At 41.7% G+C, this 16,879-nt stretch overlaps 1 protein-coding gene across 2 annotated transcripts in view; it reads left to right on the top strand.

Moving 5' to 3' along the window:
- The window catches only part of LOC110496020 (ceramide synthase 2), a 28,269-nt gene extending 18,882 nt beyond the window's left edge, over positions 1-9,387 (top strand). For both annotated transcript variants that reach the window (XM_036952507.1, XM_021571642.2), the window contains exon 11: positions 7,485-9,387. In XM_036952507.1, coding sequence (XP_036808402.1) covers positions 7,485-7,643 — 159 coding nt within the window. In that variant the 3' untranslated portion in view covers positions 7,644-9,387. The remainder of the gene's footprint in view (positions 1-7,484) is intronic.
- The last annotated feature ends 7,492 nt before the right edge of the window (positions 9,388-16,879 follow it).

The following is a 16,879-nucleotide window of genomic DNA, read 5'->3' on the forward strand; positions in this document are numbered from 1 at the left end:
AGCAGGTTAACTCAGGGCTAACTCTATTTATCCTGAATGAAATGTCTGAGCTGCGAGTTGAGGACAAATAAAATCATATTACCTTTCGCAAAGGTTGCATCATCATCCATCACCTTAATTTGAGTAAGACAACTTATTAAATATTTTATTAGCCAAATGTTTTTTTTTGTGTTAAAAAATAGTCGTGTTAAAAATACCTAGCACATTTAGTAATGACAGAATGCATTTGAATCTTCACGTATAGTCAAACTTGTGTGCAAATTATTTTATCGATGGGAGTGGAGAAAAAGGTACTCAAACTACGTACGTAATATAGGGCTCTGGAATATGAAGCTAACTGAAGCTGGCTAGCTTTAGAAAACCCTAATGCCCCTAAGGACTAATAAGCAAACTCAATGGAGAATTTCCATTGAATGTGCTTTGTAGTGTAGGGTGAGGATTAATCTGTGTCTGGGAAACCCCACCCCTATGTCAAACTGTTCTGAGCCTGACTGCTCTACTTTCTATCACCCAACTGTACATGTAAACCTACTGTTTGACATCACCGCTCAAACTCAACGTTTACTTACAATTATTTTGATGTGGTTGTCTTACCTAGCTAACTTAAACCTAGCGTCCTCCATTGAAACAATAACAAAGCGACACCCCGCCTCTGTTTTGGTAAAAAGTTTAGGGATGGGCCTGGAGAAATGTAGCCACTCTCAAATTCATAGACGGGGTTATGGATGCAAGGACTGACCATCCATGATATAATTGTTTTGGTTTTAACCATGTTTATTACTGTTTGTTTACATTTAGATTATTATTTAGCTTATACACATTGGTGTGAAATAAGCTTGTATTTTGGGTTCTAATGTGGTATGACAGTTGTCGTGGAAATTTCCTGTATTACCAAATCATGAGAGAGCAAACCACACACAAGTCAGAGTATATTATAAAGTCCCATCTTTAATTATATATGAGCTTCACCATAGCCCTGTGACTCTCAGATCAATTCAGTGTCTATAAATGAATTCTCTGAGAGTCCTTACAAAACAGTTCTTAGGTGTGTCTTGGCTATAAATTATACTATCTCAACTCACATGACAAATAACAGATCTTAGGAACATTACACAAATAACCTTTTACTTGAAAAAGGTGTATCCCATAATTTATAGCATTAGCTATAAATTATTGTTCAGTTTGGTCTCCTAAACAAAGTTCTTAACTCGTTCTTGGTACCACTTAGGACCAAAACATGACCTCATCCAATGGCATATATCAATTGTCAATTTTAGATAATCCCATTAAAAATACAATCCCTCCTGGACAAGTTTACGGAGAGAAGTGACTGGCACACAGCCATTGTGGAGCCAACCTAACTGGTTCCCCATTAATCACACCATCCCTTCACATGGTTTAGGAATAGTTAGACACATTCACAGATAAGACAAACCTGACCTCTTCCCCCCTCGGGGCCCAAGTAACTTTACCCACATAAGCATGCTTATGAAAATTAATCGAACATCTTATTTATAAATGTTACCTAAAGAATTCTGATTCTGACACAACACAGTTTAACTAAGCTCATGAAGCATTTATCAAATAAAACAAATTGAATAAAATTGTATTAGTCACATGCGCCGAATACATCAGACCTTACAGTGAAATGCTTACTTATGAGGCCCTAACCAACAATGCAGTTTAAAAATATAAAATACGAATAAGACGTAAAAGTAACAAGTAATTAAAGAACAGCAGTAAAATAACAATAGCGAGACTATATGCAGGGGGTACCGGTACAGAGTCAATGTGCGAGGGCACCGGTTAGTCGGGGTAACCTGAGGTAATATGTACATGTAGGTAGAGTTATTACAGTGACTGTGCATAGATGATAACAGCGAGTAGTAGTGGTGTAAAAGAGAGGGGGGGGGGGGGGGGGGGGGGTGTATATACAGTGCATTCAGAAAGTATTCCCACCCTGACTTTTTCCACATTTTGTTGTGAATTTTAAAATGGATACAATTCCGAATGTTGGATCACTGGCCTACACACAATACCCCATAATGTCAAAGTGGAATTATGTTTTTGGAAATTTTTACTAATTTAATTTAAAGCAGACATTTCTTGAGTCAATAAGTATTCAACCCATTTGTTATGGCAATCCTAAATAAGTTCAGGAGTAAAAAATTGCAGCTGGCCACGACCGGGAGACCCATGGGGCAGCGCACAATTGTTCCAGCATCGTCCGTGTTAGGGGAGGGTTTGGTCGGCAGGGATGTCCTTGTCCCATTGCGCACTAGCAACTCCTGTGGGGGGCCAGGTGCAGTGCACGCTGACAAGATCGCAAGTGTACGGTGTTTCCTCCAACACATTGGTGCGGTTGGCTTCGGGGTTAAGTGGGCATTGTGTCAAGGAGCAATGCAGCTTGGTTGGGTTGTGTTTCGGAGGATACGCGGCTCTTGACCTTCGGCTCTCCCGAGTCCGTACGGGACTTGCAGAAAAAGGGGTAAACTTTTTTTTTTAACCAAAGACATGTAATAATAGTTTAACATTTTCAATAGCTACCTCATCTCTTTACCCCACACACAAAATGATCTGTAAAGTCCCTGATTTCATACCCAGATTCAACCACAAATACCAGGGAGGGTTTCCAATGCCTTGCAAAGAAGGGCACCTATTGGTAGTTGAAAAAAAAAAATCTCTACAAAGATACAGGCATCCTTCCTACCTCAATTACCGGAGGAAAGAAGCCGCTCAGGGATTTAAATCAATAAGAGTTTAATGGCTGTGATAGCAGAAAACAACTGAGGATGGATAAACAACATTGTAGTTCAGGGATGGGCAACTTTGATGGGGGTGGGTTCCACAAAAAAACTCATGAAGAGTGGCTGCAGTGGCCCACCACCACCTTGCAAGCAAAACATTTTCTTGACAGCAAAAAAAACTTAATTTCCTGCAATTCTGCACATTTTGCCATGGGGCAAAGAGAAAATGTTTGTTTTCAAGCAAGTTTGATGCAATTGTAAAAGTTTTGTCATGGGCCAGAGAACAAAATATCAGTTTTACAGCTGATGTCCTGCAATTCTACACATTTTGCAATAGGGTGGAGGCAATGGGGTGCGGTTTTTAATATGATAACTGATGAGCAATGGACCCCACCCTGGTCGGTAATTTTACCATGCTCACTACAAGTTTAGATAGCTGGACGCTAGACTAACATACCAATCTTTTTTTTTTAAACGTTATTTTAATTGGTCCATGGGCCTACAAAAAGGCCCCCAGTTGCCCATCCCTGTTGTAGTTACTCCACAATACTAACCTAAAAGACTGAAGACTAAAACAAGAGACTGAAGACTGTTTATATTAAGGCACTAAAGTAAGACTGCAAACAAATGTGGCAAAGAAATCAACTTTGTCATGAATACAAAGCGTTATGTTTGTGGCAAATCCAAAATAACACATCACTGAGTACCTCTCTTCATATTTTCAAGAATGGTGGTGGCTGCATCATGCTATGGGTATGCTTGTCATCAGCATACCCAGCACCCATAGCATACCCATCATTTTTGGGGGGGAAAAGGAATTGAGCTAAGTACAGGCGAAAACCTGGTTTAGTCTGCTTTCCAACATGCACTGGGTGACAAATTCACCTTTAAGCAGGACAATAACCTTAAACACAAGGCCAAATATACACTGGAGTTGCTTACCAAGATGGCATTGAATGTTCCTGAGTGGCCTAGTTACAGTTTTGGCTTGAAAATCTACGGCAAGACTTGAAAATTGCTGTCTAGCAATGATCAACAACCAATTTGACCGAGCTTGAAGAATTAAAAAAATAATTATGTGCAAATATTGTACCTTTTGTGGGCAAAGCGCTTAGACTTACCCAATATTTATTCAATGTTCAATTCAGGCTGTGACAACAATGTGGAATAAGTCAAAGGATGTTAATCATTTTTAAAGGCACTGCGGCTTAAATAAAAAAAGCGTACCTTTTTGTTATGGCATAAACACAACCAGTCATGTTTCCTTCTGATTTGCCGAACCATCACTTCAAAGGGCTTCTTTACTAGGCTACCCTTCTTTACTAGGCTACCCTTCTTTACTAGGCTACCCTTCTTTACTAGGCTACCCATCTTTACTAGGCTACCCTTCTTTACTAGGCTACCCTTCTTTACTAGGCTACCCATCTTTACTAGGCTACCCATCTTTACTAGGCTACCCATCTTTACTAGGCTACCCTTCTTTACTAGGCTACCCTTCTTTACTAGGCTACCCTTCTTTACTAGGCTACCCTTCTTTACTAGGCTACCCTTCTTTACTAGGCTACCCTTCTTTACTAGGCTACCCTTCTTTACTAGGCTACCCTTCTTTACTAGGCTACCCTTCTTTACTAGGCTACCCTTCTTTACTAGGCTACCCTTCTTTACTAGGCTACCCTTCTTTACTAGGCTACCCATGCGCATTCAACAACACGCAACATATTACCAGCCTCCAAACAGTTGTTACACAAAACACCAAAAAGTGTACTGACATTTGGCGATTGTCATTAGGCCAGGATTTATGCGTCAACTGCTATCCTTGCACGTCTCAGCCACTCATAACTGCCTTGGCAAAATGTCAGTGCTCTCTTCGAACCACATCGCATTTTGGACTGTAGACTATACCACCTGTTTTCAAGTCCATTTGCTCACTTTTCATGCCTCTGACACGCAGTAATGATAAATAATGGTGTAATAGCTTACAGCTTTCTTGACATTTTTGTTTTCATTATAGGATCACGGTTTACCGATACGGCATATCGGTAAACCACTATTTATTTTGCCATACCGCCTTACTTTCACCCCTGGTTGGTGCTAGTAGCCTAGTCAAGGATGCGTCGATGCAATGTTGGCACACAACGGCACAAACATAAAACTTGAATTTGTAGGTTTAAAATATCCCTCTAGTGGTTGACCTACTTTAAGAAATGCCATTGGTTGGTGGATATAAAGACTGTGGTCACCAACCTTTTATGAGTCAGTGTCACTTTTTGAGTCAAAAGGCAAGCTGAGTTCTACCGCTCAGATAAAACATGTTTTTGACTTGTTTAAAATAAATCATGTTAAGCCTATGCAACATTAACCTATTAAAAACATTACTGTAGCAATGGGTTTGTTCAGTAGGCCCAGTAGGCCTAATAGATTACCACCATATGTTGGCTATGCTTGAATTGCCCTGCCAATGCATTGTTCTCCTCAGACCATTTCTGTTTGATATATTTCAACATTTGTAATAGATCAGTTGTTGTATTGCTTGTGAGGCAGGGCTGAGTGAGCATAAATGAATATAATTTGCTTGTTTTTATTTTACTGGGTTGATGGCACCTGCCTCTGGTCAGTCTCAGCGGGGGGAGACCGCAAGAAACTGAGGGCCGCTCTTCCTTTCCTCCTGCTGCCACTGACCAAAAAGGGGACACGGTCTTCTTGTTGTTCAATCTAGTTATTTCCTTTAGACTTTGCTGAGGCCATATGGTTGTTTTTGTCTGTCTACATGGTGTTGTTTAGTAGGGCTACTTTGTCTGTATAATTATTCCATTGCTGATATGTCTGTCGTGATGCTTGCTTGCTAGTAGTGCTGTCCATGACAAAGAAAATACATATCTAGACACACACCCTATGATTGAAAAAAAATCTATTATATGTAGGGTACTGCGCTTGTCTGATGTTTTAAGCACTGCGGTTAAAAATGATGACACACAAATGACTAAAGCGGGAGCCAGAAATCAATATATCCTTAACAGAAGAAGGGGGGAAAAAACTGTTACACGCTACTCCTCCCACCAGAGCATGTGAGCTGAGTTGTGATGTTGGAAATCCCGCTCGTGGAGCTGTGCACAAGCTCCTTTCCAACCGCTCTGCTAAAAACCACTCCGCGCTCACCGGAAAAATAAAAATGAACTGCACCCATCTGTTTTTCTGACTACCTGGAGCTACCATTTGGTTTTGAAGCATTTAAACCAAACCATATGGATTTGAATAAAAATAATTTGAATAAAGATGACTACATGTCATATTAAATAGGTCAGGAGCCAGACAGGGAGCCTAAAGAAGGAACGAAAATGAATTATTTTGGCTTTATTTCAAGGCTATAGCCTACAACAAAATACTTTGTGAAGCATTTTCGAGTGCGACACAATAGGCTGGTAGGGACATAGGGCACTCTGCATTTAAACATTTTGTTGTATTAAATTATTATAGTCTATAAATTGTGCTAATAGGCTGTGACTTACTTATAAGGAAATACAAATTAAATGAAAAATGACTTGCTAGTGCCTTTTTAAATTCATTTTTAGAAACACTAGTTTGGCCAGTCTGGTCCCTGGAGAGCAGGTCAGCAGCAGAGAATATCCTCTCCACACCTGCAGAGCCACTGGGGATGCTCAACACCCTTTTGGCCACTCTTGCCAGTCTGGTCAGAGATGTAGAGTTGTTTATTTTATTTTTCTATAGGTAGGCCTGATTGTTTTTAGGCAAAATAACACAACCAAAATGGAAAGCTTGAACGTGGGAATATGCAGGGCCTATTGGTCCAAAATCTATTTTGGCCTCTTGTAAATATAATAGACCAAAAATGAATGACACGTTTAAGAGATCTGATTTCTTGTTTCTAAATACGTTGCCACAATGACACACTTAGTGATCTACCCGCCTAGTTCCTTTCTTTTAGCATGTGCATGTAGTAAGTACGCCATGCTGCTTTCAGGATATGTGTCTTTTCAGATTCCACAATGATTCTTTAGTTGTGGACACGACATCACTGCACTCCCTCTCTTGCTGTTGGTCCTCATCTTTGTAAGTCACCTTTTAGCACCTGTGTGTTTTATCAGTTTCATTATGAAAATATTTAGCGAACTCCATGACAGTAGCTAAGGCATGGAGCTGTTAGCAGCACACAAGTAGACTACAAATGCATGCTGGGGCGGTCATGACCTGTGCTGGTGAAGTGAGTGCTACTGGTGTGAATCAGACCGGTGTCTTGTGTACAATACATGTTTTTTTTATATATATATAAATTTGCCACTGCTCAACTAAAATCTTGGTCGACCTAAAGCCTATCGATCAAACAATCGACCTGTCGACTAAATGGGGTCGGCCCTACTTGCTAGTATTATTTATTCTCGCCCAGGCATGTTTACGGAGCGACAGGTCTTTCTAAAATACAATGACTCATGTAGATTGTACAAATGTTGTGGTTGACTTATAGTCTACAGTTTCAAAGTAGCCTTTAACTGACGATCTAAATACACATCCCCATGAAACTGATTGGTTGGTATGCAGATGCTGCATGGACGTTCAGAGAATATGCGTAAAGTCGAGTCCTGCACATGCGCAGAAGAAGCCCCGGGACCTCCAGCTGCTAGGAAGCGGTGTCCAGAAAAATTGGCTCTGCAGCCTCTGCCTTAACTTAATTTGACCTACATTTTACAAAATTACCTAAATGTACTCTCTCTCTCCCATCAGGATATCGTTGAGGATGAGAGGAGCGACAGGGAAGAGACTGAGTCAGACGAGGAGGATGATGACCATGAGAAAAGGGAGAAAACAAAAAATGGCTTTGTGCAGAATGGCAATGGCCACACAGTGCTTAACAACAACCACCACCACAGCAAAATGGAGTGATTTGTTACAGAGACCAAGGAGGATGTGTCAGGAATGGGGAAGAACAACTCCCATGTGGCCCAGGCCATGAGGCCAAAGTATGGCAGAATGGATGGTGGAAAAGCCACACACAAACACACGCACACACCACTGAATGATATATACACAAATAATGCTAAAGATCACACTCCTTACAAGGCCCAGATGGGTTTCACTGCTCTGTAGATCACACTAGTTGAAGGAGGGAGGAGAGGGTTCAGGAAAGACTGCAATGGACACAAACACGCAGTAAAACTGTGTGCATGGTCTGAGCTGTCCAGTGCCTTAGCAACAAACTGTTATTCCCTATCATTTCTATCCATCCCCCTCTATTTCTTACTGTTCTGAGTCCTTACATTGCAAATCATTCACTAAGGCAGGGTTTCCCCAAACTGGGTCCTGGGTCCCCTCTCTGAGTATTGCTAGACTTAAACTTGACTGTTCAAATGCTGCCTTCTCAGTACACTGACACCCTTCCCAAATAATGACACACTGAGGTAAATGACATGCAATGTGCCAACACTTAAAACTGCCAAGAGAGATGAGGTGCTCTTAATGACCACAGCATGGTACAGGTCAGTAGAAGTGTTCAAATCACCATGTCAGACCACTAAAGCATACAGTAGCGATAATGGAAAATTTGTCATTGGTTTTTGCCCCTGCCATTTTGTTATTGGATCAGGCACTACTATTGTTGCCATGGCATTCTTATTCAACCTGGAATGTGCCATTGTTGTTAATGTTCTTGGTTAAGATTTTGTTGAAAAAAATATGGCGGTTAATAATTAAGTTGTTTTAATGGTTTAAAAGCTGACGAGTTGGGTTTGCATTGTGTGGATATTTGTCTTAGTTTATGCCGGTCTCCAAATGCAATGGCTCTTGGGGAGCAGAAAGCACACAGCTTGAAATAATACTTTTTAAATGTTCATGTTTTGAAAATAACTTTTTAGTGGTCAGATTTGATTTAGTTTTATTTTTTTATTTAAAAAGTCCAGTCATTTATCCAGACACATTTCAGAGAAATGGTCCAACTTACCCAAACCAGTCCAACACTTAATTCAACCAGACTGGAGGAGAATATATTCATTAAAATCTGTTTTTTTTTCTGCCCATTCATCCAAAAAGGCACTTTATGGGTTTCAGTTATGGGTCAGCATAGACCCAATACAACATAAAGCAAAATGACCGTCCAGGCCATACAGTCAGTTGGATTATGATTGGGGTTTACAATTACACTACAGTTTTCATTTCCTATTTATTTCATTTTCATGGAGTCCTTTTCCATTTCTTTGTAAAGCGTTTGGTTCAATTCATTAAGTTTTTAAAATAAAATGGACACCAAAGTATGTTTGAGTTTTGCCTGTGCCTTATGTTACGTGTAAAATAATATATATATATATATATATATATATAAATCTCTCACCATGTCTTTTTTTAATTTCCTGTCTACCATCTTGCGCTATCTTTCTTTTTTCAACTCTCCAATATGGATTATTTTTGTATGTCCCAAATGGCACCCTATTACTACCTACATAGTGCACTACATTTGACTAGACCCAAATGGTGTGCCATTTGGGATGCATATGATCTCCCTGCAGTGCTGTAACAGGTCCTTTGTTCCCCTTCACTTCATGTCTTAGCGCAAAGACCTATCCCTAGCTTTTCCCCAACTAGTTTCTTATTTTGTCATGTTGCAAAGATATGATAAAGGTTATTGTGAATTTAATGGTAGTCTCCTGTGATTTATTTCTTTATTAATAAGTTTTGTCTCTCTAGTTCAAAGTACAAACCGTAGAAATTAGGTAAGATGACTGAATGGTCCCGTCTGCGTTCCATTCCTAATTCCTCGTACTAATTATAGTGTCATTGTCCTAATGCGGGCCTGCTACAGTCATGTCAGCTGGGGGGTCACATCCTTCTCAAAACCCATTGGAAGAGCCGTGCTGCTGCTCCAGTTTCAACTGTTCTGCCTGCGGCTATGGAACCCTGACCTGTTCACCGGACGTGCTACCTGTCCCAGACATGCTGTTTTCAACTCTAGAGACAGCAGGAGCGGTAGAGACACTGAATGATCGGCTATGAAAAACCAATTGACATTTACTCCTGAGGTGCTGACTTGCTGCACCCTCAACAACTACTGTGATTATTATTATTTGACCATGCTGGTCATTTGCGAACATTTCAACATCTTGGCCATGTTCTGTTATAATCTCCACCAGGCACAGACAGAAGAGGACTGGCCACCCCTCATAGCCTGGTTCCTCTCTAGGTTTCTATCTAGGTTTTGGCTTTTCTAGGGAGTTTTTCCCTAGCCACCGTGCTTCTACACCTGCATTGCTTGCTGTTTGGGGTTTTAGGCTGGGTTTCTGTACAGCACTTTGAGATATCAGCTGATGTAAGAAGGGCTATATAAATACATTTGATTTGAAGAGAAGAGAAGGTCAGAAGGGAGGTACCTCAGGAAGAGAAAGCCAGAGGGTTTTGAGAAGGATGCAAGGAGCGTGACCGTGAGGAGTATGCAACTGAGATTCTCCAAATGAAGGTGATCCCCCCCCCACCAGCTGACATGACTGTAGCTGGCCCACATTAGGACAATAAAATAAGCTGTGATCTTTAGTGAATGATCACTGCTGCCTCCGCCTTCCCAATCTTCTCTTACTCTTACTCTTACTTCTCCATACAGTTTGTGGATCAAATGATATTTTTCACTAAGCTCATCCTCCAGCTGGCTCTCTTTTTCTGTTGAACCTAAATGCTAAGCAATTGAGCCTGGGGACGAGGTCATTTATTCACCAACATTACTGCCCCTTTTCTACCTACTTTATTTGTACTTGGGCTATTTCAGACATTTGAATTAGAATGGAGGAATGAATTAATGAATGAATATGCCTTTGGCCATGTTATTCTGGGTTTGTTTGCATGACCAAACGTTACTATTCCTTTGAAGATAAGAGTAATGTTTCTCTGTTGGTGGTGGCTCCAGTAGTCTAAGGATTAAGTATGCACATAAATGCTAAGGAGTCAGTGGGGCAGATAAGACACGTTTTGGATCCTTAGGCTAGGCCTGCCTAACAATGGTATAGTCAAGTATGAAATGCTTGTCAGCATTTGAGTGGCAAATTGAGTAGATGTCGATCTAGCCAAAAGATAGTGGTTGGACTATTGAAGACTATTGTTTTGATATTTTTTCTTATCCATATGTCAATGAAACTAGATACCATACTCTCTTACCTCTCGCTCCCTTTGTTTGGCTGCAGCCTAAAGGCCTCAATTCATTGCATTCGATCGAGATCACTTCATGCCGGCACCCTCAGCCTCTACTGTACACTGTATATCGTTCCTCTCGACTGGCAGCCTAACCGAAGCAATCTCAATTTCATCCTGTTCATGCCCCCGGCTACAGTGTATTGTCTTTCTCTCTGGCACACACTCCCCAACGTCACGCACGCCTCTGTCTCTTGCGCCTCCTCAATCTTTGCCTTCATTCGCGTCAAACCTTCCCTGCCTCATTATTCACTTTTCAATCTTCCGTGATGAAGGCACGTACATTGACGCCTGATGTGGCTGGAGTTATCGAGGTGTTGAATCTAGCAGGTGACCATGGTTAAGGTCTTCCTGACAGGGAAACAAAGGACGGGGGTATTTGATTCACATGTGAACTGCAGGGACCCTTATTCAACTCATGTGAAACTATTTATAAAGGCTTTAGCACCAGGGGGATGTCGCGTGTGCCCACGGATGTGTGTGTCCCCGAGTGTGTATCTATTTGCATGTGTATGTGTAGAGGACTGTTTTGTGCAGTGCTCATTTTTCCTCTGATTGTGGGAGGATGATTTGTAATAGAGGGACAGTGTAATGTAAGAAAAAGCAATAAGAGAACTTAAGGGAGGAGCTCAAATGGAGAGATCCCTGAGAGCTTTGATGGTTAGGTTCATGTTAAAAGGGGTTCAGACAGGTAGGGAAAAGTTTGGTGAAACAACGGAGAGTCAGGTGTCATTTCTTCATACGAAAGACATAAGCAGGGACGGTGAGTTTTTGTTTGAAATAGTATGTTTGTATGAATGTATGTCTTCTTTGTTTCACTGAGCAAAAATTAACAAGGGTACATGTACACCTCAGAGCCAGTGAGTGTGTTTGATTCAGGTTAGACTGATAGTGATGTTTCCTCTCCCGTAGGAGGACACCCGTTTGGCTGGGAGCCAATGTGGTGTTCCCTTATGCTTATCTAATGAGATATCCTCTAATCATATGATTTGCATTGCAATTTCATGACAAGTCATTACCTACCTGAGAAGACGAAAACTTACCTGGGAAATGATCTCAACATACAGTGAATATACATTGGAAGACAAGTCATAGGAAAAGCAGATAACTCTCCGTTTTCTTAATTTATCCTGTTCATCCAGGACAACTATTATCTGCCTAAGGCGTCCCACACCTGGGACCTGTAACACAAGCATACAAGCATCTCTCAACCTACTACTGACCCGTACCTCGTTAAGTCACATGAACCAGCACCAGCCTACTCCCACTCTGTCCAAGCTGGAGGTGGACCTGGGCTTTGCTCTCTTCTTTCTCGCCCTCTTCTTTCTCGCCCTCCTCTTCTTCTTCCTGCTGCTGACGGTGGTGTGCTGCGCTCAGACAGTGGTGGACCCTTACGGAGCCATCTCAACCTCCACCTATCAAGAGGAACAGATCACCAATTAAGAAGAGAGCCCCCCACAAAAGAGAGGCCCTCACAAATCATGTGCTGGAGAGAGTTGACATTCTGCCACTCACCATAATGTCATGGAAATTTCCTGTATTACCAAATCATGAGAGAGCAAACCACACACAAGTCACACACAAGAGTTATCATAAAGTCCATCTTTAATTATATGAGCTTCACCATAGCCCTGTGACTCTCAGATCAATTCAGTGTCTATAAATGAATTCTCTGAGAGTGCTTACAAAACAGTTCTTAGTATAATTTATAGCCAAGACACACCCCTCTAAACTTACATGACAAATAACAGATCTTAGGAACATTACACAAAGAACCTTTTACCAGAAAAAAAGGAATATCCTATAGCCAGACAACATTAGCTATAAATTATCGTTCCGTTTGCCCTCTTAGACGAGGTTCCTATCTCGTTCTTGGTACCACTTAGGACAAAAACATTACCTCACCCAATGGCATATATCAATTGTCAATTCTAGATACTCCCATCTCAAATACACCCCCTCCTGGACAAGCTTACGGAGAGGAATGACTGGCACACAGACATTGTGGAGCCACCTAACTGGTTCCCCATTTATCACACCATCCCTTCACATGGTTTAGGAATAGTTACAGACACATTCACAGATAAGACTAACCCGACCTCTCCCCTCTCTGGGCCCAAGTAACTTTCCCACATAAGCATGCTTATGAACATCAATGTTACCTAAAGAATTCTGATTCAGCCACAACACCATGCTGGAGATATACAGCATAAATTCCTTAGCCTATATTAGGGATGTCAGTTAAATTAGCAACAAACTCTGGTTTATTTGGGAGATACAGAAAAAACAGCTAGGCCAGTGTATAATACAAGATGATCACCACTGAAATTCGGCATGCCACCTCGGATCCTCTCCAAATACAACTGCTGCACCATCAACAGCCTCCTGACCAGTTGCATCACGGCCTGGTACGCAAATTGCTCCGTCCACTACCGCAAGGCCCTCCAGCGTGTGGTGAAGACTGCCCAGTACATCACTGGGACAGTCCTTCCGTCCCATCCAGGACATTTACTCGAAACGGTGCCTGAGGAAAGCATGCAGCATCATAAAGGACCCCCCTGATTCTCTGCACCTTAGCACACATGCACTCACTCATACAAACATACCCACACATATACATTCATGCTACACACAAATCACAACTGCTGCTACTGCCAGACTCTTATTATACTCCTCGATTTATACGCTTGCCCTCATCCCCCCCTTCCATAATTCACATGTAAATATTGGACACTAAATTGTGCCCTCCTGTATTATACCTATGCTAAAATGTATTTTTCTATTCTACTGCCATTCCATTTATGTTTGTAATCTTATCTGTTATTATTTCTTATTGTTGTTGCATTGTCGACAGGTAAGCATTTCGTTGGACGATGTATACAATGCTTATCCCGTAAGCCACATAAGACTAATAAAACCTGAAACTTGAATCAGAATAATTTCCACAATGGCAGCTGAGTTGCACTGTTCATTTTTATCCTTTTGTAAATATAGTTTTTGCATGAACTGTACTGTATGTATTTCTGTAGTCTGTATGTTCCCTGATGAGGGATTACTGTTTAATGCGTTGCAATGTTTACTGTATCAGAGGTTGATACTCTTTTCTTATTTTAATGAAAGATGAGAAAGTCAAGCATGTGGAAGTTGTCACAATTTGAATGGAGCAAATTGAAAATATGTATAGTTGTAAACGCAATTTTTTCAAATGTGTAACTGATGAGTTGTAAACATGAAAAAAGTTATGTGTAGTTGTAATCGCATTTGCAAACTATTTGAAAGCAATAATTGCATCTGTACACCTGCGCATGTCAATTTCAAGAGAGAGAGAAAAAGAGAGAGAAAAAGAGAGAGAGAGAGCGAGAGAGAGAGAGAGAGAGAGAGAGAGAGGGAGAGAGGAGAGAGAGAGAGGAGAGAGAGAGAGAGAGAGAAAGAGAAAGAGCAGGAGCTCTGGGTGGTGGGACATGTTTCTTCAAATAAAATAAAATCTAATTTATTTATATAGCCCTTCTTACATCAGCTGATATATCAAAGTGCTGTACAGAAACCCAGCCTAAAACCCCAAACAGCAAGCAATGCAGGTGTAGAAGCACAGAGGCTAGGAAAAACTCCCTAGAAAGGCCAAAACCTAGGAAGAAACCTAGAGAGGAACCAGGATATGAGGGGTGGCCAGCTCTCTTCTGGCTGTGCCGGGTGGAGATAATAACAGAACATGGCCAAGATGTTAAAATGTTCATAAATGACACGCATGGTCAAATAATAGTAATCACAGTGAACATAGCCACAGGCAGAACGGTTGAAACTGGAGCAGAAGCACGGCCAGGTGGACTGGGGACAACAAGGAATCATCATGCTGAGGCATGGTTCTAGGGCTCAGATCCTCCGAGGGAGAGAAAGAAAGAAAGAGAGAAAGAGAGAATTAGAGAGCGCATACTTAAATTCACACAGGACACCAGATAAGACAGGAAAAATACTCCAGATATAACAGACTGACTCTAGCCCCCCGACACATAAACTACTGCAGCATAAATACTGGAGGCTGAGACAGGAGGGGTCAGGAGACACTATGGCCCCATCCGATGATACCCCCGGACAGGGCCAAACAGGCAGGATATAACCCCACCCACTTTGCCAAAGCACAGCCCCCACACCACTAGAGGGATATCTTCAACCACCAACCTACCATCCTGAGACAAGGCCGAGTATAGCTCACAAAGATCTCCCCCATGGCACAACCCAAGGGGGGGCGCCAACCCAGACAGGAAGACCACGTCAAGTGACGCACCCCTCCTAGGGACGGCTTGGAAGAGCACCAGTATGCCAGTGACTCAGCCCCTGTAATAGGGTTAGAGGCAGAGAATCCCAGTGGAGAGAGGGGAACCTGCCAGGCAGAGACAGCAAGGGCGGTTCGTCGCTCCAGTGCCTTTCCGTTCACCTTCACACTCCTGGGCCAGACTACACTCAGTCATAGGACCTTTTGAAGAGATGAGTCTTCAGACCGAGTCTGCGTCTCTCACATGGGTAGGTAGACCATTCCATAAAAATGGAGCTCTATAGGAGAAAGCCCTGCCTCCAGCTGTTTGCTTAGAAATTCTAGGGACAATTAGGAGGCCTGCGTCTTGTGACCGCAGCGTACGATTAGGTATGTACGGCAGGACCAAATCGGAAAGATAGGTAGGAGCAAGCCCATGTAATGATTTGTAGGTTAGCAGTAAAACCTTGAAATCAACCCTTGCCTTAACAGGAAGTCAGTGTAGGGAGGCTTGCACTAACTGAAGTATATTTAGTGCTTTATCCGGGTAGCCGGAAAGTAGAGCATTGCAGTAGACTAACCTAGAAGTAACAAAAGCATGGATACATTTTTCTGCATAATGTTTGGACAGAACATTTCTGATTTTTGCAATGTTACGTAAATGGAAAAAAGCTGTCCCTGAAACAGTCTTGATATGTTCGTTGTTTCTTCTAACCAATTAGATGAGATTTTCATAGACCAGCGTACTCTATACTGGTTGGTTGGTGACAGCTCACATGGGCCTGTCTGGAGCAACCACCTGTCAATCATAACATGCGTTACCAGTTTCCTTAGGAAGACAAGAATAATGGGTAGGATTTAGACCTTTACCTGTCTCTGGTCTACACTCCAGTCCAGCTGGTTTTTGAAAGCTATTGTCCAAGTCATTGTTATTAAGAGTTTGTAATGCTAACGTAGTTGGACACTAGCTGCCAAAATCAATTGGGTGAAATTATTTTGCAAGCTATTTTTAAGCTAGCCAGCTTGATTCTGTATGGAGCCATAACTACACTGAACAAAAATATAATCGCAACATGCAACAATTTCAAACATTTTACTGAGTTACAGTTCATATAAGGAAATCATTCAATTGAAATAAATTCCTTAGGCCCTAATTCTTCGGTTGTACAAACCCACAATTTCATCAGCTTCCCGGGTGTCTGGTCTCAGACGATCCTGCAGGTGAAGAAGCTGAATGTGGAAGTCCTGGGCAGGCGTAGTTACACATGGTCTTCCGTTGTGAGGCCGGTTGGACGTATGGTAGAGAAATGAACGTTAAATTATCTGGCAAAAGCTCTGGTGGACATTCCTGCTGTCAGCATGGCAATTGCACACTCCCTTGTGGCAGCATTATTACAAGATGATGTTATGTTTATGCACCAAATGGTTGTTTTATGAAATAGAGTAAGGTTCTTAGAACTCTCTCTCTCCTTTCTGAGTTAACTGAGGAGTCTTTTGAAGCTTGGGCTGGCAACTGTTAAAGAGGTGGTTTCCATTCTAGCTTCCTGCAGTTAGTCTGCTAGAGATAGCTTGAGCTGACAATGACTTGGTGATAAAAACTTAAAAGCTGACATTCCATAGACAAGATGTGGTGTGTGTGACCCAAGATAGAGAGAGCCTGGAGGAGTTTAGAACAATCCCTCATTGTCTCATCATTCTGGCATCT

The sequence above is a fragment of the Oncorhynchus mykiss genome, chromosome 18 (assembly GCF_013265735.2).
Source record: "Oncorhynchus mykiss isolate Arlee chromosome 18, USDA_OmykA_1.1, whole genome shotgun sequence".
In the NCBI taxonomy this organism is placed as follows: Eukaryota; Metazoa; Chordata; class Actinopteri; order Salmoniformes; family Salmonidae; genus Oncorhynchus; species Oncorhynchus mykiss.